Source organism: Carcharhinus amblyrhynchos, chromosome 1 (assembly GCF_965287045.1).
Source record: "Carcharhinus amblyrhynchos chromosome 1, sCarAmb.v2.hapA, whole genome shotgun sequence".
Classification (NCBI taxonomy): Eukaryota; Metazoa; Chordata; class Chondrichthyes; order Carcharhiniformes; family Carcharhinidae; genus Carcharhinus; species Carcharhinus amblyrhynchos.
In genome coordinates, this window is record NC_137324.1 from 156,097,844 (window position 1) to 156,121,139 (window position 23,296).

At 42.9% G+C, this 23,296-nt stretch overlaps 1 protein-coding gene across 2 annotated transcripts in view; it reads left to right on the forward strand.

Annotated features, from left to right (window-relative positions):
- LOC145346622 (alpha-1,3-mannosyl-glycoprotein 4-beta-N-acetylglucosaminyltransferase B-like) overlaps positions 1-23,296 on the forward strand; it is a 249,206-nt gene that overhangs the window by 86,372 nt on the left and 139,538 nt on the right. For both annotated transcript variants that reach the window (XM_080194108.1, XM_080194117.1), the window contains exon 3: positions 21,487-21,627. In XM_080194108.1, coding sequence (XP_080050234.1) covers positions 21,487-21,627 — 141 coding nt within the window. The remainder of the gene's footprint in view (positions 1-21,486; positions 21,628-23,296) is intronic.

The window sequence follows — 23,296 nt, forward strand, 5'->3', positions numbered from 1 at the left end:
TTGTTGACATTGAGGGAGACCTTATTGTCATTGCACCAGTTCGCCAGATTCTCTATTTCTTTCCTGTACTCAGTTTCGTCATTGTTTGAGATCCAGCCCACTATGGTGTCATCAGCAAACTTGAAAATTGAGTTGGAGGGGAATTTAGCCTCATAGGTGTATGGGAATATAGTAAGGTGCTGAAAACATAGCCTTGTGTGGCACAACTGTTGGGGATTATTGTGGAGCAGGTTTTGAAGCCTATCCTTACTGATTGCGGTCAGTGAGTTAGGAAGTTCAGGATTCAGTCGCAGAGGGAAGAGCCAAGACCCAGGCCATGGAGTTTAGAGATGAGTTTCGTAGGAATAATGGTGATAAAAAGGAATAGATAAATAGGAGTCTGACATAGGTGTCTTTGTCATCTAGGTATTGAATACTAGGGGGAAATTTAGCATGGCCAATCCTCCTAACCTGCACATCTTTGGAGCGTGGGATGAAACTGGAGCACCTGGAGGAAACCCATGCAGGCACAGGAAAATGTGCAAACTCCACACAGCCACCCGAGGTCAGAATTGAACCGGGTCTCTGGTGCTGTGAGGCAACAATACTAACCACTGTGCCACCATTGTTCTAAGGGCAGGAGAACATGTGATGTAAATTAAACAGGTGTAGCTTGTAAAGCAAAAGATTACATAATTACAAATAACCAATAGAACATTGAACAGTACAGCACAGTACAGGCCCTTCGGCCCTCGATGTTGTGCCGAGCCTTGTCTGAACCCAAGATCAAGTTATCCCACTCCTTATCATTCTGCTGTGCTCCATGTGCCTATCCAATAACCGCCTGAAAGTTCCTGAAGTGTCCAACTCCACTATCACAGTTGGCAGTGCATTCCACACCTCAACCACACTCTGAGTAAAGAATCTATCTCGGACATCCCTCCTATATCTTCCACCATGAATCTTATAGTTATGCCCCCAAGTAGGCCATAGAAGCAAAGAGTACACAAGGCAACTGCAAAATAATACAAATGCTAGAAATTGGAATTGAAAACAGGAAATGGTGGAAATATTCAGAAGGCCAAACTCTGTTTCTCTCTCCACAGTAGTTATCTAAACTGTTGAGTGTTTTTAGCATTTTCTGCTTTAATTTAAGAGACAATTACATTTGTTCCTGGAGAAGGAAGAGGTTGACTGAAATGGAAGGTGATGTTTAATAAACAGTTGGTTTATTAAAATTCATTTATGGGATGTGGGCATCACTGGCTAGGTCACCAATTATTGGCCATCCTTAGATGTCCTTGAAGAGGCAGTACTGAGCTGCTTTCTTGAACTGCTGCAGTCCCTGAGGTGTATGTACACCCACAGTGCTGTTAGGGAGGGCGTCCCAGTATTTGACCCAGCAACAGTGGAGGAATGGCGATATATTTCCAAGTTAGGATGATGTGTGACTTAGAGGGGAACTTCCAGGTGGTGGTGATTGGGCTGCTTGATTTAAGTCAATCAGGTAGAGTCAACATGATTTTGTGAAAGGGAAACCTTGTTTATCCAGCTTATTGGTGCTCTTTGAAGGAGTCACATGTGCTGTGGACAAAAGGACCAGTGGATGTACTGTATTTAGATTTCCAGAAGGTATTTGACAAGATGCCACATCAAAGCTTATTATGAAAAATAAAATCTCATGGTTTAGGGAGTAAACATATTGGCATGGATTGAAGCTTAGCCAGTTAACAGGATACAGAGTTGACATAAATGGGTCTTTTCCTGGCTGGCAGAATGTGACAAGTGGTGTGTCACAATGATCAATGCTATGGCCTCAACTTCTTAACAACCTATATAAATGACTTGAGTTACAGGAATGAAGCTCTGCTTGTTAAAATTACTGAATACACAGATAGGTGGGAAACCAGATTGTAAAGAGAACATACAAAGGGGTACCAATCAAGCTGGCAGCTTTGTTCCAGATGGTGAGCTTCTTGAGTGTTGTTGAAGTTGCACTCATTCAGGCAAGAACATATGCCAGCACACACCTGACTTGTAGGCAGGTTTTTGGGAGTCAGGAGGTGACTTACCCACCACAAGATTCCTTGCCTCTGACCTGCTCTTGTAGCCATAGTATTTTTATGGCTAGTTCAGTTTCTGGACAATGGTAACCTCCAGGATGTTGATAGCAGGGGATTAGGTAATGGTCATGTCATTGAATGTCAAGCAATGATGATTAGATTCTCTCTTGTTGGAGTTGGTAATTGCCTGGCACTTGTCTGACGGGAATGATACTCACCACCTGTCAATCCGAGCCTGGATATTGTCCAGGTTTTGCATTTGGACGTGGACTGCTTCAGTGTGTAAGTAGTTGCAAACAATTCTGAATCTGTGTGATCATCAGCAAACATCCCCATGTCTGACCTTATGATGGAGAGAAGGTCATTGATGAAGCAGTTGAAGATGGTTAAAGAACAAAGAACAGAACAGCACAGGAACATGCTGTTTGGCCCTCCAAGCCTGCGCTGATCATGTTTACCTATCTAGACCAACGGCTTATATCCCTCTATGTTTATCAAGACAAGTCTTACGTGTGGCTAATGTAACTGTCTCAACCATCTTACTTGGCAGTGCATTCCAGGCCCCCATCACCCTCTGTGTAAAAAAAAATAATTCTCCACTGATCCTTTCACCCTTACCTTGAACTTGTGCCCCTTGTAATTGTCATTTCTGCCCTGGAAAAAAGCTTCCAACTCTTCACCCTATCTATACCTCTCATTTTATGAACTTATATCAGGTCACCCCTCAGGCTCCGCCTTTCCAGGGAGAACAATCCCAATCTATTCAATCTCTCCTCATAGCTAATACCCTCCTTAACAGGCAACATGCAAGTAAATCTTTTCTGTACACTCTCCAAAGCCTCCACATCCTTCTGGTAGTATGGCAATCAGAATTGAATACAGTATTCCAAATGTGGCCTAACCAATGTTTTATACACTGCAAAATAATTTGTCAACTTTTATACTCGATGGCCCATCTGATGAAGGCAAGCATGCCACATGCTTTCATCGCCACCTTTTCTATTTGTGCTGCCATTTTTAAGGATCCGTGGACCTGTACTCCCAGATCTGTGTGTCTATACTCCTGATGGTTCTGCCATTTGTTTTATAGCTCCCACCTGAATTGAATCTAGCAAAATGTATCACCTTGCGATTGTCCAGATTAAATTCCATTTGCCAATTCTCCGCCCAAATTTCCAGCATGTCTATATCCTGTTGTATTCTCTGACAATCTTCATCACTATCTGCAACTCTAGCAATCTTAGTTTCAACCACAAACTTAATAATCAGATCAGCTACATTTTCTTCTATGTCATTTATATATATTACAAAGAATTGAGGTCCCAGCACTCATCCCTACCAGCATTGCAACTCCCCCACCTCTTTTACCTTCCCCTCTGTCTCGCCTAAAACACTTACATACTGGAATATTTAGCTGCCAGTCCTGTCCCTCTTTAACCAAGTCTCCATTATCTCAACCACATCGAAGTTCTGCACAAGAATCAAGACTCTAAGTTAATCTCCCTTACCTGTTATACTCCTAGTATTGAAGCAGATGCACTCCAGACCTCTGGGCCTACTGAGTTCGACCTCCCCGAGTTTGCGCTTCCACTTAGCTAGCCTGGCCTTGGTCCCATGCTTATCCCCAGTCTCTACACTTGCTGACCTACTGTTTTGATTCCCAGCACCCCCCCGCCTCATTTGTTTAAACCCATCCGAAGTATATTAGCAAACCTCCCAGCCAGGATATTGGTGCCGCTCCAGTTCGGGTGTCACCTGTCCTTCTTGTACAGGCTCCACTTTCACTGGAAGACATCCCAATGATGCAAAAAAAAACTGAAGTCCTCCCTCCTGCACCAGCTCTTTAGCCATGTATTCAACTGCACTGCCTCCTTGTGCCTAGCCTCACGAGCATGTGGCATGGAGAATAATCCTGAGATTACTAACCTAGAGATCCTGCTTTTCAATCTTCTACCTAACTCTCTAAATTGCCGTGGCAGGACATCACTACTCCTCCTACCTATTTCATTTTTGCCAAGGTGCACCGTGATATCTATCTGATTTCCCTCCTGTTTTAGGATGTGCTGCACCCACTCAGAGACATCCGGGACCCTGGCATCAGGAAGGCAAACTACCATCCTGGAGTCCCTTGTGCGGCCATAGAAGAGCCTTTCTAGTTTAGCATGAGTGTTTCAAGCCAAGGAAAAACGTTATGACATTTTGAGAATGAGATTGGTTCTTGAGAAGAGAAATTGTGGGTGCAATTTTACTGGCACGTCCACCCAAGGTTCATACAATTCTGCCCGAGCCCAACGAAGAATGCTGCTCTCCAAGTCTTGCCTGCCCCCAGAATTGGGGCAGGCGTGCCGGTAAAATTCCGGCCTGAGACCGAGCTGATTTACGGATATATAACCATCCTTTTAAGTAAAAATTACAACAAACATTTTAAATAAAAGTGTTAAGCATAATGACAGTAAAGCTCCCTTTTAACCAAACATTGTGTTATTCTGTGGTTCTCCCTTGAAAAATATGTGGCTTTTTACCCTAAATAGAAAGAAGATCCCAGTACGTGTCGAGTTAAGTAATCTAAGCTAGGCCAATGGCAAAGTTACCCACAATTAACAGCAGAGGAATGTGATAAACTCTGCTGCACATGTGCTAACTCACACCAGGTCCCATCACCCCATGTGATCATTGACATAATTGAGCAATGTCCCGATTTTAAAATCCCCACTCTTGTTTTCAGATTCTCCGTGCCCTTGCCCATACCAACCCACCCGGAATCCTTCTCCAATTCTGGTTTCTTGCTTAACCCAATTTTAATTGTTCCACCATTGTGAAACTACATCTTGTCTGAACGATGGCAATCCTCAGGTTTTGCGTGCAAACTCCGGAGTGGGACTTGAACTTGGAACCTTGTCACTCAAGGGCAAGAGTGCAACCAAATAAGCTGAGGTCCCCACCTGAGCCAGCAGCTGACGTATCAGTTTAACACTAGAATGGCCCTCGAATGATACAACACTCCCTAAGTATGGCAGTGAGGTCTGAGTTGAGGTTGTGAGCTCATGGGACTTGAACACAGGGGTTTTTGACACAAGCGCGTGAGTGCTATCACAGAACCAAGATAGGCACCCAGACTGAAATCAGAAAAACAAGACATACGCTGATATAAATAACATTGAAGCTTGATTGTGATGTATCTCCCGTCCAGAATCTGGCTGAGCAGAGCGTTTGTTTTTAATTTAACTGTTTGTAATAGAAACTGGACAGGAACCACCTGGTTTTATTGGGTCTTTGGTGATATTTTTGGCAGATTCTTTTGAGTCTGGTATTGTATAGTTTCCAGTGAGATATCAAAACTATTCAAATTATTTCAAAACAAACAAGCCTTCAAATGAATTTCAGGGGCAACAGCAGGCAGGGGAGTGGTCCATCATTTAACAGGTATGTCAAAACAAATTGTAAATAGAAAATGAAAGAGCCCACGTAAAAGCTATTATACAGAAACAGATCCAAAACTGGGGACAAGATTGATTTTGGAAACATAAGAACTTGGAGTAGGCCATCTGGCCCCTTGAGCCTGCTCTGCCATTCAGTAAGATCACGGTTGATCTTTTTGTGGACTTAGCTCCGCTTACCCGCCCGTTCATCATAACCCTTAATTCCTTTGCTGTTCAAAAATTTATCTTTTCCTTGCCTTAAAAACATTCAATGAGGTAGCCTCAACTTCTTCACTGGGCAGGAAATTCCACAAACTCTCAACTCTGAGTGAAGAAGTTCCTCCTCAACTCAGTCCTAAATCTGCTCCCCCTTATTTTGAGGTTATGTCCCCTAGTTCTAGTTTCACCCACCAGTGGAAACAACCTCCCTGCTTCTATCTTATCTATTCCCTTCATGATTTTATATATTTCTATAAGATCCCCCCTCATTCTTCTAAATTTCAATGAGTATAGCCCCAGTCTGCTCAGTCTTTCCTCATAAGCCAACCATCATACCAGGAGCAATGTGGTTATTTGGCCAGTTGTGACTTGGAGAGCTCTTTGAATGAACTGTCTAAATTGTCGCACAAGCTTCTTTTCCTATAGCCCTATGAGCAAATATAAAATGCTACTAAACATTAAGAGGACAGGGCCATGGATAGCAATCTGTCAAAATTAAAGCGGTTAAGTGACTAGGCATGCCATTGTGAAATGGGATAATATTTGAATTCGCTGAATATGGCAGACAACCAACAGATTTATTATCAGAAATTCTCCTCGCTGCCACTTTGGCAACTCCTAGCTTTAGTGCAGGTGGATATGACACTCTTCACTGAGCAGTAGCGCTGAGCACTCCCACATACATCAAGGTTTTTATTTGCCCCTCCAACAAGTGTGCTTTTACACTGGACTAGGATCTGCAACATTCCCAAAGTGCAGCCTACGGTGCTGAGCTGGTTTCAAGCCAAGCCGTCAGAACTCATCAGTTCAAGCATGCCAGAGAGAGTTACTGAAAGGAGGCCTTCCTGCAGCAGTTCTGAGATAACTTTGGTTATTTGACTTTTCGTTTGAAGCAAAGGTGCAGGAAACCGGTTTACTGGCACTTGTGTTTTACAATAGAGGCTTAAAGTTGCTTCCTTATATGATATATTCTTGGAACAGCTTAACTTTTTAAAGTTGCAAGTCACTGTAGCTCGCTTATCCCAAACCTGATTGACCAAGAAATGCAGGTTTAGCAGAATTGGCTTCAACTGTCCCTGCCAAAAATCACTCCATGTATTCAATCTTTGTAAACTGCAGTATAATGGAGTCGAGAATTGAGGACGCAAGACTATGGATCAAATTATATGTTCAGGTCCCACACATGCTTAATAGTATTACTTTCCTCTTTTCTTCTTCTTCAATTCTGTTGGTTTTAAAGAATACTCTAAATGCTCAATGTACTCTACCTACTTCTCAGCCAAGAAGTCAAAGGGAGCCACTCTTCCAAATAAGGCACCCTTGCAGCTCTTTTGTACTTCATAAGCTTTTCTTTAATGTATAATTTGATCCATAATTTTGCATCCTCAAATATGTCCATGCAATCACCTTTACAGGAATCACACAGTTGGTAAAAAGGCACTACCACTCAAACCTCCCATAATTTTACAAGTCTAGTTTATTTCAATAGGGAGTGCCCCAGGGAGAACAGTGCAGCATACATAGTAAGACTTGGCGAATTCATAGAATTATAAAATCCCTACAGTGTAGAGGGGGCCATTTGGCCCATCAAGCCTATGCTGACGCTCTGAAAGAGCATCTTACCCAGACTCCCTGCCCCATCCCCATAGCGCCATGCATTTATGGCTGATCTGCCTAACCTACACACTTCAGACATGGAATGTCTGTTACCTTAGTTGGAGAGCAGACTACAGGTATCTTCAAGAAGGGATTCAGCCTCTGAGGTTGAAAATTACATCAACTAGATTGGCTACTTACAGATGGAAGCCGTTGAGACAGTGAGGTGACTGAAATGCCTATCAGCCATGGGCTACAATCCACCCAATGTCCAGTAATCATGGTCTGGCCAAGGATGAAGACTGAGGTCATGACTGGCCCTAGGAAATAGCCCATGTGGACAATATGGGACCAGTTTTGGCATCATGTCCCTTCTGTTGATGGATGCCTACTCCAAATGGATGGAGGTATTTGAAATGAAGTCACAAGCCATACATGCTACAGTTGAGAAACTTTGCTGGTGGTTCATATCCCATGGATGGGTCCCTGGAATTATGGTGACCAAGACAGGGCCATTGTTGTACGAGGTGGAAGTGCGAGACAGGAATTTGAAGAAATGTATGGACCATTTATGAAGGCCCAAGAGCTAGTGTCACAACCTGATCCATTGGTCCCAACTGGAAGCGTTGTTTGCTGCCCAAGAAGTGAAATGTCCAATCAGCCTGTGACAGGTAAGAATATTATTCCAACTGAAACAGAGGAGGTTGAAGCATCAGTGCTAGAGGTGAGACCGAGTGTGACCGTTCCTTCAGGAGACACCCTAGAAGGTGGAGTTGCTCTGAGGACAGGTTTAACAGTTTAAAGTTCATTTATTAGTGTCACAGGTAGGCTTACATCAACACTGCAATGAAGTTACTGTGAAAATCCCCTAGTTGCCACACTCTGGTACCTGTTCGGGTATACTGAGGGAGAATTCAGCACAGCCAATGCACTTAACCAGCATGTCTTTCAGACTGTGGGAGAAAACTAGAGCACCCGAAGGAAACCCACACAGACATGGAAAGAATGTGAAAACTCCACAGAGGCAGTGACCCACGCTAGGAAATGATCCAAAGCGGAAGCCACCTGCAAGGCTGGGATTTTCCAGCCAATCTCCCCAATGCCAGAAAATCCCATCTGAGGTCAATGGACCTGTGCATACTTCGTGTCCCACTCGCTACAATTTCTGTGGTGGATGAGATGGGAAAACTCTGCTCTGAGCTTTTGATGGATTGATTAAAAATATTAATTGTTGTAAATTATGAAGTATTGTATAAGTCAATGATTATTCTGTGTATGAAGGAACTTGGAGTGGGAGAGATGTGGTGTCTGGCCATCTTTGAAATGGGTCACATGGAATACTGTGTACAGTTCTTGTCACCCTATTATAGAAAGGATATTAAACTAGAAAGAGTGCAGAAAAGATTTACTAGGATGCTACTGGGACTTGATGGATTGAGTTATAAGGAGAGGCTGGATAGACTGAGAGCTTTTTCTCTGGAGCATAGAAGACCTGGGGATAAACTTATAGAGGTCTATAAATTAATGAGAGGCATAGATAAGGTCGATAGTCAACATCTTTTCCCAAAGGTAGGGGAGTCTAAAACTAGATGGCATAGTTTAAGGTGAGATGGGGGAGATACAAAAGGGTCCAGAAGGACAATTTTTTCACAGAGGATTGAGTGTGTTTGGAGCAAGTTGCCAGAGGTAATAGTAGAGGTGGATTCAATTTTGTCTTTTAAAAAGTACTTAGATGTTACATGGGTAAGATCGGTAAGGAGGGATATGGGCCAAATGTAGGCAATTGGGACTAGCTTAATGGTTAAAAACAGGGTGGCATGGACAAGTTGGGCTGAAGGGTCTGTTTCCATGCTGTAAACCTCTGACTCTATGATCCTGGCTGTGTAATTGGGAACTGAGTTGGGGCTTCATTTCAGCTTGTCTGGGCCTGTCTCAGCAATTTGATCCTGGAGGCATGAGTGTAATCATCTGCATTGATTTCTATATAGTTGTTACTGCTAAAAAGCGTTTTTTATTCATTAACTGCTGGAGCTAAGTTACTGCAACCAGGTTAGTAGTATCAGCCTTAGCTTTTATCATTTTCTATCCAAGGTCCCATAATCCAACTTATCCCGTCGTAAATTAGGATAACTTGAAACAGCAACTAAGGAGGACTGGGGAATCACAGAGGGTCATTGGGTTGGTCTTTTTAACAATTTTCCTTGTTCCTTATTCTGAAAGTTTCTAGCTTCAGTTGAAACATTTTTATTTCGAAGACTTCCTTAAACTGCATTTACCTGTACAGTAATCTAGGCTTCCCAATGATGACTTCCTTCTTCCGGATGTATATATTGTAGGAAGGAAGGTAATTTAAACCCAGGAAACTTAACTCATAATGAAGCAGCAGAGAAGAGTCAGATCCTTTTACAGATACCCAGACACTAGGGTGCAAGATCCAGAAGAACAATAGGTAAGGTGGCTGAGGTTCACCCAAGAAGCCTTCACAGAATCCTACAGTGCAAAAGGAGGCCATTTGGCCCATTGAGTCTGCACTGACCATAATCCCATCCATAACCTCGTACATTTACCCTAGCTAGTCCCCCTGACACTAAGGGGCAATTTAGCATGGCCAATCCACCTATCCTGCACATCCTTGCACTGCGGGCGGAAACCGGAGCACCCGGAGGAAACCCATGGGAGAACGTACAAACTCCACACAGACAGTGACCCAAGCCGGGCATCGAACCTGGGTACCTAGTGCTGTGAGGCAACAGTGCTAACCACTGTGCCACCGTACCGCCGCTTTATGAGCAATCCAGCTATAAATCAGCATCCTCAATGGTACTTCCTATCCCCATCTCCAAACTCCCATCCTCAAGTATTTTCCTGGGTTTCCCGATATCTTAGCCACAAGATAAAAATGAGGCAAGACTGCAATTTCTGGCAAGGCCAACATTGGTCTCATTTGTACCTTTAACCCTCATGGTTCACCAGGCCATAATCTGTGGAAAGGTCAGTGCTGAACCCTTGTATGCATGTGCTCTGGGAAGTGAAAGGCAACACAACATCAAAGAACTTGGTACAATCATGGCGAGCTTAATGAGAAATTATAGCGGGCAGAGAAATGAGCACAAGATCGGAAATATCATCATTTCGTCACATCTTGTGTATTGGCACTGTCACTGTGGAGACACAATGGCAGCTATCCCTTCAGACTGCTCACACAATGCTGTCTTGCAAGGTTACAAAGTCATCAAGCCCACATTTCAATAACCGCTCCCCTCCCCCCCTCCCAAGCGTTCTCACTGGTAGCAACTCTTTACATATTCTCTGCATGTTGTTAGGCGCAAGACTAGCTGCATTGGCCACCATAGGAGTTGCATGTCCCTTGGTGCAAGGGGTGGTGCCGTCAGCTGAATGCTGAAGTGCTGTGTTACCTGCTGGCGCTGTTCTGCCACTTGTAGAAGGTGATGGCAGTGGCATACATAGTAGGTAACATCTGAGGCTACCACGTAACTGTCCAGCTGTGGAGCATTATTGTGTACCAATGCTGACTATTCATAGCTATGAGCAGTCTGAATCCTGATGGTCTGACCTGGTGTTAGAGAGCCACATCTATAGGCATCTCAATCATAGTATGCTTGTTTTTCAGTCTGGAGTGTAGGAGAACCTCATTCAGGTTTGTTTCAAGTTTAGGCTACAGCAGAGCTTTGGCAGTAGGAATTGCTGTCCTGGTGCACCTCCAAAAGAGTCAGTTTGCTAACGAGGGCAGGCCCTGTCATGGTAGATCTTGCAGGCTAAGGAGTGCAGTATAGTTGTCTGTGCAATCCATTGCTTGCTTCTCTGGAAAATGCTTGGATGAGTGAACCACCTGTTTAACTGTGGATGCATGGGCAGCTTGTGACATGTTTAATGTCCTGCATGTGCATAAAGTTGTGAAATTCAGTGGAGACAATTGGCAAACGTTGTCTGTCATTAGTCCCCGTGAGATGCTATGTGTGACAAAGTACCTCTTAAGCTTGATGTTTAACAGGTCATCAAGTTTAAACCGCCCAGAATATGAATCAACTAAGACGGTCCGCAATTTCCCTGCTGCATCCTGTTTGGTGCACATGTTCGGTGGATTTCTCCTGTTCTACCCATGGTTGCTGCAAGCATCGTGTTAGTTGAGGAGCAGTGGTGAGAGGATGAACATTACCCATTTCATCCTGGCAGCACGGTGCACTGACGCCTCACAGCACCAGCGACCCAGGTTCAATTCTCGGCTTGGATCACTGTATGTGTGGAGTTTGCACATTCTCTTGTGTTTCCTCCAGGTGCTCCGGATGCCTCCCTCATCCAAGAGGTGTAGGTTAGGTGGATTGACCACACTAAATTGCCCCTTTAGGGTTAGTGTTAGGGGGATTAGAAGGGTAAATACATGTGGTTGGGGTGGATAGAGCATGGGTGGGATTGTTGTCGGTGCAGACTCGATGGACCGAATGGCCTCCTTCTGCACTAGGGATTCTGCAAAGCTGAACAATGTTGTAATGGTCATGCGCTGATCTATTAAGACAACCTCTTACACACCACATTACGCTGACTTCGACATTTTAATTAGACAATACAACAAATAATTTTATCTTTCCTTTTACAAACATTCTTCTTCTGTCAGGCAGGACAACCATTTACATCAGATATATTATGCTCAAAACTACACTCAGTGACATCAATGGATGACTGCTTAAAGGGATAAATTTCCTGTGCAAGGCAAATTGGGGGATGGTTTGCACATTGCCTTTGGCTTACCACCAATGAATGGAAAATCAGCAGCAGCATTTTCCAATATGCGCTGGCAGTTGTTGAGATATCTTGCTGCTGGCCTAGCCTCGGAAAATCTAGGCTAAAATTGCTTGGGACATTCTTGTGTCCCTATTATAACACAGGTATTGGCCCAGCCAAAATAATGAACAGGGGAATGTCATATGAGTATTTTTAGTAGATGTGCAGTAACACAATATTGTTGCTCTATCCTTACTCAACAATTACTGCATCGAGATGCAACGAAAACAGATGATATAAACATGTTCTTGGCAGTATTGAAATAACTGTGTCATGTGTGTTTGATTTTTTTTTCTGTGTAAGTCATGTACTTTTTCACTCTGAGTACGTACCAGTTCTCCCTTTTTAGTAGCCACGTCACTAATTGAAACCTCTTTATTTGTAGGGAGAATTCCCAGCTCCATAAACAAAACATTTAAAATTGGCTGCCCGGATGTCAAAGTTTTGGGGCAGCATGGTGGCACAATGGTTAGCACTGCTGCCTCACAGCTCCAGGGACCTGAATTCAATACCCAGGTCACTGTCTGTGCGGAGTTCACACATTCTCTCCATGTCTGCGTGGGTTTCCTCCAGGTGCTCTATACAATCTCATTGCCCCATCTATGACATCTCATGTTCTGTACCCATCTCCATGCTCCCCATACCTCCAACCCAACATAAGCTCCTCTACCCATCTCTCACTGGCCCCTCATACCCTTCATGCTAAGTTTTCCTTCTCTATCCCCTCATGGCCCTTTATTATCCCTATGCTAACCTATGCACTGCTTCCCATCCCATGGCCTTTTAAAGACCTTTTGCTAATATATGCCCTCTACAAAACCCCTTGGTCCCTCATACCCTCCTTAACACCTGTGCCTCTCTACCACCTTTTTGGACATTTTATAGTTCCATGCAAACCATTGCCTCACTATTCATTTCTCAAGGCTCTTCATTGCTCCTATGCCCCTCTACCAACCCCCCCCCACCCCTGCCTCCCCCCACTGCATGAGTGGGACTTTTAACTGCTTGGCACCCCCCTCTGACAGTTCCTCTTGACAGATTTGATGGGTCTTCTAGACACTTTTATAAGAGTTTTGACTGTTATTTTTGACATTTCTGATAGTCCGAATGAGCTTGACAGTTATTGAGTTTATGCACTTTTACACACATCCATGACGCTTTTCACAGTTCCAAAGGGCACATTAGTGCCACTAAAGGGCACTTTGTGTTCCCCAAAGGTGTCCCAAATTAGTCCGCAAAGTTCAGACTCCCTTGCCTACAGTCTACTCAGGGCCCAGCTTATGTTTTGTATCAGTATGCTTGTTAAATGTAGTGTTCAAGCCAACCAACTGGTGATAGTGAGGCTGACAACCTCAGTTTAAGGGGTAACACGGGTTTCAGTATTTAAGCCTCAGGCAACAAAATTAAATCAAGTCTAAATGTATTAAAATGTGCTTTTAAAATTTACACCATTTCCTGTGATATGAAATTCTGATCAATTTTAAAGCACCTCAAAAACTTTAGCTGGAAAGTTGTGGAAATGATATTTAGACTAGATAGCCTTTTCTTTAAACTCCAGTGTCAACTAAATATTTCTTCCAAAAGGAACCCTACTCTTCTCCAGCTTAAAACTCTTTACTGGGCGTTCCAGTCTCTTTGGTTGGAGGAGTGCCACAAATGGATCCCTAGCCCACCTAGACCATGTGCCTCCCTCTGACCTACTGAACTCTCAAAATCAGTAATTTTGGGTAGAAATATCTCAGTACGTACACCAAAATGTGCTGCCCCGCTAATGGAGACGTTGCTTTCCCAGATCTACGGTAATTTGCATATTTTATTAAAAACTTAATCTACATAGCAGCAGAAGAAGTGATAGTTGGGGAGTGGGACATTAAAGTTTACTCTTGCAAGAGCAAAAAACAGCTAAGCAAGTAAGTTTAATTAAACAAATACTTAAACTCAGAGTTTAAATATCATTTCCACAACTTTGCCAGTTAAAATTTTTGAGGTACTTTAAAATTGATCAGAATTTCATATCACAGGAAATGGTGTAAATTTTAAAAGCACGTTTTAATACATTTAGTCTTGATTTAATTTTGTTGTCCGCAGCTTAAATATTGAAACCCGTGTTACCCTTTAAACTGAATTAGACACATATACAACCATTATGCAAAGATTCATACTGAACCGATAATATCAAAACTTATTGATTAAAAGCAAAATGAAAGAGTAATAAAATAATCAAAAACTTATTACAAACTAATCATTTAAATTAATGAACGAAAGCTTATCAACTAATGAAGGCAAAGTATACTCATCAACACAACATTACAGGCTTCACATTTTCAAATTCAGGGGAGCCAATGGCCTTGTGGTATTATCACCAGTTTATTCATCCAGAAACTCAGCTAATGTTCTGGGGCCTAGGTTCGAATCCTGCCATGGCAGATGCTGGGATCTGAATTCAATACAAAAAATATACATCTGGAATTAAGAATCTATTGATGACCATGAAACCGTTGTCGATTGTTGGAAAAACCCATCTGGTTCACTAATGTCCTTTAGGAAAGGAAATCTGCCATTCTTACCTGGTCTGGCCTATATGTGATCCAGAGTCACAGTAATGTACTTAACTCTCAACTGCCCTCCAAGGGCAACCAGGGACAGGCAATAAATGCTGGCCAGACAATGACGCTTGTGTCCCACAAATGAATTTAAAAAAATGAATAATCAATTTAAAAGTGGACTGACATGCTGACATGGACACTCTCAGCTGCATCCAAAGAGCATTACATCTTCCCTGGGATCTGTACTGGTAGGGAAATTCTCAACTGTCCCCAAAATCCTAGACTTGTTTCTCCTCACTTAATATATATCCTAAATACCCTAAAGATATTAACTTAACCAAGTTGTTGAAAATGGCTAATTAGTCTATAATATTGTTAATAATTAAAAGGTTAACATTATTGGTTGCAGCTAATTATACAAAGAGCTTTAAACTTAAAGCAATGCTTGCTTCAAGCTATGTTCCTTCTTTCAATGTCTTTATAGAAATCCCATTCATTCGATAGTAGGGAGGATCCCATAGAATTCAAGATTTTCCCTTTCCCAGGCCCTGTATGAACACTTTAAATCCTTTCAGAGAGATGTTAGTGGGAAAATACAGGAAAAAAATGCAACTCTTATTGACTATTGATTATTATCAGGGTAACTGAGACATTTCCACTTAATAAAATTGTTTGTTGCTAGTTGGTGGCTACTTCATAAATAGTTTGCCGTAAAAAGTTAGCAACATCAAAATTGCGTCTTTTCCATTTACATGTGAGTATAAAATTGTGACTTGACCATGTTGCTTCTTTCCAGGTTATTTATATTCAACTAAGATTAAAGTGGGCGTAGTGGTTAGCATTGCTGCCTCACAGCACCAGGTACCTGAGTTCCAGTCCCGACTTCAGTCACTGTCTGTGTGGAGTCTGCACATTCTCCCTGTGTCTGTGTGAGTTTCTGAGTGTTCCAATTCCCTCCCACTGTCTGAAAGACTGTTAGGTGCATTGGCCATGCCAAATCCTCCCTCAGTGTACCCGAAGAGGCACCGGAGTGTAGCAACTAGGGGATTTAAGCAGTAACTTCATTGCAGTGTTAAAGTAAGCCTACTTGTGATACTAACAAATAAACTTTTTTAAAAAAGTCAGCCAGTTTACAGTGGAAAGCGAATGGGAGGAGTGTTTTTTATTTGATTAAATATGTTTACAGTCAACGCAGTTGAGGAATTCAGAGAGCCATTGCATAAGATGTTTGCTGATACAAAAGATTGCTGGAGCGGATTGTCAGCTTGGGAAATGGCATTCACGTCCTCATGGGAATTGGTGACTCCAGATGATTCACTGGTGTTGTTTGGCTGCTATGGGAACTGATAGGACAGCCAGCTAAGCATGATCCCAGAGGACAGTAATTTGAAAGCTACAGCGGAAGAGGCTGAGCGAGGAGATGGGAAGTAAAGTACCGTTCAGAAAAATAGGAAGAAAACCATAAGAAATGAGAATGTAATGTTGAGTTCAAACACTGGATAATCAAAATGCAAAGTGTTTATCATTGCCACTCTATTTCTGATCTCAATCATAGAGCAATACAATCCTATAGGTCTGCTCTATAGTTTGAGAGGTCATTGATTATAGTCATGTTGGCATATAGGCTCCTACACTCAAGGCCATGCCTTTCATGAAATGAAGATATTTTATTTAATCTTATACCTCGAGGACAATATGCCCACCAGCACAGAATCAATAAATCCTACATACTACCTTTTCCACAAGCTTAAGCAATGCTTTTATCTTAATGCAATCAATGTTATTACTACTCAAAAGAGAAGGAAAAGTAGATGCATGCTTCTTCTGAGGCTGTTCTGCATAGCCTTACCTAATTACACAGGGCAGCATGGCACCACAATGGTTAGCACTGCTGCTTCACCGTGCCAGGAACCTGGGTTTAATGCCAGCCTTGCATTACTGACTGTGTGGAATCTGCACATTCTCCCTGCGTCAGTGTATGTTTCCTCCAAGTGCTCCGGTTTCCTCCCACAGTCCAATGAAGTGTAGTTTAGACAGATTGCACATGGTAAATGCATGGGGTTATGTGGATAGGGTGGAGATTGGGGCCTGGGTGAGATGTTCTTTCAGAGAATCAGTGCAGACGTGATGGACCAAATGGCTTCTTTCTGCAATGTAGGGATTTCTCTGACCACAGAAGGAAGCTAACCTCCCTTTTGCAATGCTCGCTCTGCCCCACTTCACCAACCCCTACCCCCTACCAAATGCTATGGACAGTTCAGGACCAGAGAAGCTCATGATTCAAAGCACCAATCACCCAATCGCTATAGTATAATGTCTCAGAGTATCACCCATGAATGTATGTTCCATGACTTCACTCTCAAGTAATTTCAGCAGGCGACCAAGAGAGTGACACTTGAATGACAGAGAAGATACAAGAGGTTGAATGGTATACTCCTGATCCTAATGTCCCAGTATGGAAATCAGTGGACACTTTTGAAGCATTAGTTTACTGGACACAAACTAATGTGACCATATTTAAAAGAGATAATATATAATGTAGATGCCAAGATATTCATTTTCTATTCTATTTAAAATATAGAATCAATTATTAACAGTAACTTTAAGGATTATCTCTGTACAAATATATTAGTTTATAGCACTTCACTTGGATCCAGAAGGGGACAATCTGTCTGAGAAACCTCTCCAACTTTGAGGAAATGACAACCCAAATGTATTCGGACATGATCTAGTTCCAGACATCCCAGCTGGGAGAAGCATCCCCCCGTACCTACTGTGTTGAATACTGGAATAATTTTGTGAGCTTCAATGAGATCACCACGTTCTTTTGGATTCCAGAATACATAGATCCTGTCTCCTCAAATTCTCTTCCTAGATTAATCATGAGGCTGGATGTGACCAGGATTCTCCCACAAAAATTCTAAATCCCCAATTCGCGTGAAAATGGGAATAACTCCCACTGGTTTTGCTGGATTTAAAATTGAATCTCCCACACTGAGCACTGCAGAGTACTCCAAGGGGCACCCCCCCTTACTGCCAACCTCCTGGGGAGGCCTCCACAGCCTCCCTTTACTACAAAGGGGTCGGCCTGCAAGCTCCCCGTTAGTGTTATAGACACCACTGGAGTGAACCACTCCCGGTTTGGGGAGGGGGGAGATGCTAGTGGCCCCGGATGCTTCATTCTCGGGCCCACAAATCAGATGCTAATAAAGTTTATAATATTGAAATTGGCTCCGCACCACACTGATGTCTCCCAGCCTGCTGCACTACTCAAGCAGCACAGCGGGCTGGGAGAATCACCCCTGATATGTCTCCTGGTTGGGAGCCTAGAATCGGGTGACATCGTCTTAGAATGAGAGGTAGGCCAATTAGGACTGAGATAATGAGGACATTCTTTATTCAGACAGCGGTGAATCTTCTGTATTCTCTATCCCTATGGAAGGCATTGAATATGTTCAAGATAGAAATGGATATGTTAGAGATATCGAGGGATATGGAGATAGAATAGGAAAATGGTAATGGAGTAGAAGATCAGCCATGACCTAGTTGAATGGTAATGTAGGCTCATGGGGCCGAATGGCCTACTCCTACTCCTTTGATATGCCTTGATTTCCAAGAGGCTTTCCATAATGTTTCATGCAAATGATTATTAATAAAACTGACGATGGCCCCAACATTCATGTTGGATCCTGGCACTCATGTTTCCCCTCTCCAGGCCCCGATACTCGAGTTGCCCCTCCCCTGGCCCCGACACTCAGGTTTGCTCTCCCAGGGCCCAGGTACTCGGGTTGGCCTTCCTGGGCCTGGGCAGCCGGGTTGGCCCTCCCCGGGTGCTGGCACTCAAATGAAAACCTATTCTGTTGGTGTTTGCTACTCCTCCAATCACAGACTGATTTTCTCCTACCTTCACTTAAACAACAAATTGCTGAGAAGCCGCTGGTTTGGCAAGCCCGATCGAATGCCATTTGTAATTCTTTTATTAGCCATGGTTGATTTGTCTTTCTAATTGAGCTGTGTATTTGACTCATAACTCAAGGTTGTACAGCCTAATTTAAGATAACAATTTATATTAAATTCATTCTTTGAAAAACTAGAGGCTATATTAGTGATAAAAGAAATATGTGTTTCAAGAGCCTATTCTCTTAACATAGTAAGGTAAGATTGATACAGCCTGATAACATCTACTAAGTTCTGAAGTGATCAATCTTGAATGGCCTTTGGTAATGCATGGGTTAACCAGTCCTCTTCGAACCTTCTAGCATTCTATGCTTCACATCTACATCTCATACATTAAATCACTCCTGATAGTATGGAAATTTGAACCTGCTTTTGTGGCAATAGATTTCAATGTTTACCTGTGCCAAACAGCCTCTTAACAATTCCAATACCTTTAAAAACAGGCAGGAACAGAAAGCTGACGGTTCCCATCCTGTCACCCAGCAAGGGCCTGATGGTCAAGTTGGTAAAATGTCTTCTGATGTGATTGTACAAGAACTTGCAATCTGTTGAAAGCAACAATTTTGTATCTAAAAGGCTTGTTCTGAAAGGCCTGTGATAAGGATATGGATGCTAGACCTGGGTGGGATTGTGGTTGGTGCAGGTGGGCTGAATGGCCTCTTTCTGTACTGTAGGATTTCTATGATGTTTCTATAGTGGAAAGGTTTTCACTGCAGCAATAGCCAGCCTTAGAGCTTCCTTGACTGTGTTGAGATTGCATAATTAAACTTGGGGAAAATGCAAGTGTTCACCTATCTGAAGCCAGAGACTCAGATTGTTGCTATCATCAATTGGAGTGTCGTACTATGTATTTGTACTGAGTTGTCGGGGTGCTGTGGTGCAGCTGGAGATGTCTAGTAAGAACAGATGTCTCACAAAATTGTTTCTTCTTAATAAAAACTGCTCGAACACAGGAAGGAAATAATGACTGTGCTACCGCAAGCAGTCATTTTTTAAAGATAAATTATATCAGGTTCGCAGCTGAAGTTGAAGTTATTTTATCACTTAGATGGTTTTTAGAATTTTGTTAAGAGCTAGCTACTTGCCATTCTTGTACCAAAGTGAGAGGGACGATGGGTGGAAGGAGGAGAAATCCTGCTGGATCAATCAGGTGTTTCCTCTATGTTGGGCTCAGTGTCGTCTTAGCAGTGCTGGTTCCTAAGGCACTTGGGCCTTGTGCAGCTGCACTCAATCTCAAGGTAAACTTGTCGGTTTAACCAAACCTCAGGGCCAGGAGAAGCTACAATAGAAAATTTGCAGCAGCAGCAACTGAAATCCTCGCCCATTCTCCAACACAGAAATTAGCTCCCAACAAACAATGGCTTTCTTGTCACAGATGAGTAATGAGCTGAACAAAACAAATGCTTTTATACAGACAGCATTTGCTTAAAATCCCAAATCCATTTCAATTGTAAACACAACTAAACTCACCTGCAATGAAAAGCTACTAACATTTTGGAATTACAGATGTAGAATTACGATGCCTGATTTTCAGGCAGTAAACAAAATGGCAGATTGGATCAGGCTGCTGCGTAGGCATTGCGAATGTACCATAGAGTAAAGTCTAATTAAAATATTTCAAGAAGTGTCTTGTGTTCATTGCTTCACCTGTATCACGGGTTTCCTCAGGATGCCACATGCTGCATTTGCATTGATTTTTATGCTTCCCATCATTCGCTGGCAATGTTCTGAAAGGGGAAGGATTCTGCTCCATTATTGCACAACTTTTTTGCGGCCCAAGCCTAGGTATCACACAGGTCTGTGCTCCTTCTCTTGGCAGCAGTCAGGATTCATTCCCAACATTTCTCTTTTCTAATCAATTGCAGGCTGAGTCCAGTCAGGAACTTGGGTACAGGTGCAGAGCAGGTCTAACATGAGAGCCACACTGCCACAAAGAATATAATTGAGCAAAGAACTGATATGTTCAAGCAACCTTTCCAATATGTGCACTAATCCAAAGGTCCTTTGCAAAAGCCATTGTGAGAGATTTTCTCAGGGGTCGGTAATGGCCGATGTCGGGTGGGCAAAGCAATCTTGAGACTGCCGACAGTAATGGCTGCTTTTACCGCCATATAGTGCAGAACTTTGGAGAAAAAGAAAGCAGACAGGAGTTCCATGACAGATCGCTGGTGGGCAGCCTCTGATTCACCGAACCTGCCATCAACCCCACGAATTGATGGTCCAGGCACCATCCTGAAAGCCTTCTCCAGTGCACAGCAAGCACACCAGGTACAACACTGGTGTGCACCCCTTTAGGAGCTGCCAGCCAGCACTCACTCGTCACAAGAAAGAGGTAAATTTTGGGGATTTCAGGGCAGGGAGGGTAGGAGAGTCTTGGAGGGGGTGGACAGTGTGGGATTGAGGTAGCGGCACAGAGGGTCTGTGTGGGGAGGTAGGTCATCTAGTTTCTGGACATTAAGAAGGACAGGGCATGCCCAAGGTTACAAGAGAGCGATGCTGATGGAGGCATTCCTGTTTAAGGCCTGATTCCAATTATTTTTGGGTATCTCTCATCTCCCACCAGCCTAAAAATTGAGGTTGGGCAGGAAACTGCCCTTATGTGATTCAAATTGGACATGTTAAGGGCATCAATCAGTCAAAGGGCAGCTCTGAGGCCTTGCCATCCAAGTGTAAAATTGCACAGAGGTCAGGGTGGGTGAGAACCCAGTGGGAAGCTTATCCAAGGAATCATAAACTCACCCATTGTCTCCAAACCCACTGGTGGGAGCGGTGTGTAAAATTCAGACCAATGTCCTGAAGCAGGCCTTGCACTCTGAAAGCTGACATAGTGACTGCAACCATCTCAATCTCAAAAATAAAAATACTTACATAAGCTTATTCCCTTAACGCCAGTTTCCTTTATTTCAGATGCAATGAAGATGCAAGCATTGAACCTCACTAGAAAAGATTACATTCAACAGCCAAATGTCTTCTATTACCTTCCTCATCTGCTGTCTAATGAAGATAGTCTTCAACCAAAAGTGATGATCGGACAGGGGAAGACTGGAGGTAAGCAGCAAATAGGAACATTTCAAATTGCTGCCTAACGTTACCTGATTTTAAATATATACTCCCTCAATGTATTGATCCAAATGGTTTCCTTATATGGCTGCATTTAAAGGTTTTATGATATATTTCTCACATCTTCCTGTGCTATCTAAAACTGTGCAGCATTTGAAAGTTGTCTGTAGACACTGGTAGAATGTGCAAACTCCACACAGTGTGATCCGAGGCCAGAATTGAGTCTAATCCCTGGTGCTGTGAGGCAGCAGTGCTAACCACTGTCTACCGTTCTGTGCCATCATCAACCGCATTGCTGTGGATCTGGAGTCACATGCAGGCCAGACCAGTAAGGATGGCAGATTTCCTTCCCTAGTGAACCAGATGGGTCTTAACAACAATCAATGCTAGTTTCATGGTTACCATTATGGAGACTAGCTTTCAATTCCAATTTTGAACTGTAATTATGCTGTAACATAGGAAACACAACAGCCAATTTTTAGACCACAAGGTTCCACAAACATTAGTATAATAATGAATAGATAATCTGAACCTTTAATATTTGGTTGAGGGATAAATATTGGCCAGGACAGCGTATGGTGTTGATTACAGTTCTGCAGGTCTGAAGAAGCCTTCATAGCCATAATAGGTTAACAGTAAATCTTTATTGAGTCTTAGAACTATTTACAAATACATAGTAAAGTGTAATAGCTAGAAGCTGGCTCCATGCTTATCTGTACATACGTCTCTGTCTAACACTATGCTGGCCCTGGGTTTAGGTCATGTGCTCTCTTACATCATTGTGTGGTTGGTCCTGTACTCATACCCACATTAGACCAGGCCATTGAGTGACTAAGCCAGGTCATTGAGTGTTTAAGACAGAGATCGTTAGATTCTTGATTAATAAAGGGATCGGGGCTACGGGGATAAGCCAGGAGAGTAGGGATGAGAAAAATATCAGCCATGTTTGAATGGCAGAACAGACTCGATGGGCCGAGCAGCCTGATTTTGCTCTCATATCTTATGGTCTTAACCCTATATGTGTCACATCCTTATTTCATGCATTTTAATGTATTTTAGATAGTTTCTGATGTTGCACATTGTTATTACTGTCATACATTTACATTGTCCTTACTCCATTATCACCACCCCATTTCTCCCCTTCAAGCCTTAAATTCCAAGGTTCAGGCAGTATGGAGGTCTCTTAACCCTTCCATAACTCACCTGTACCACTGTTGCAGAGTGGTAATTTCGGTCACCGTTGGTACTTCCTGTAGGTTTGGCAGTTATTCTGGCATCTGAGTGTGTTCCTCAATATCTTCCCATTGCACAGTGGGATGGACAGTCTAGGAATGAGGAGGAGATGCCTCCTGTTTTTCCTGATACTTAATCCCAGGAATGTTGCTGCAGTGCCTGGCAGGACTTCCGTCCAAGTGAGGATGAAATCGTGCCTCCTATTAATCAGCGCTCGTTAGAGTAAAGAATGCCCGTGGGTCTGTCAGGGTCAGCAGAGATGTGTTTCCCACCAGCTCTCCAGTTGCTGAGGGCTCATAAATATTCAGGCCCGGGTGTTCAGATGCCAACTTGAGAATTAGGATTTAGCAACAAGTTTATTCAAACTGTACTTTTGACTGAGTTATTTACAAATTTTTCTGGACTTACTGTAGACTGGATTTAG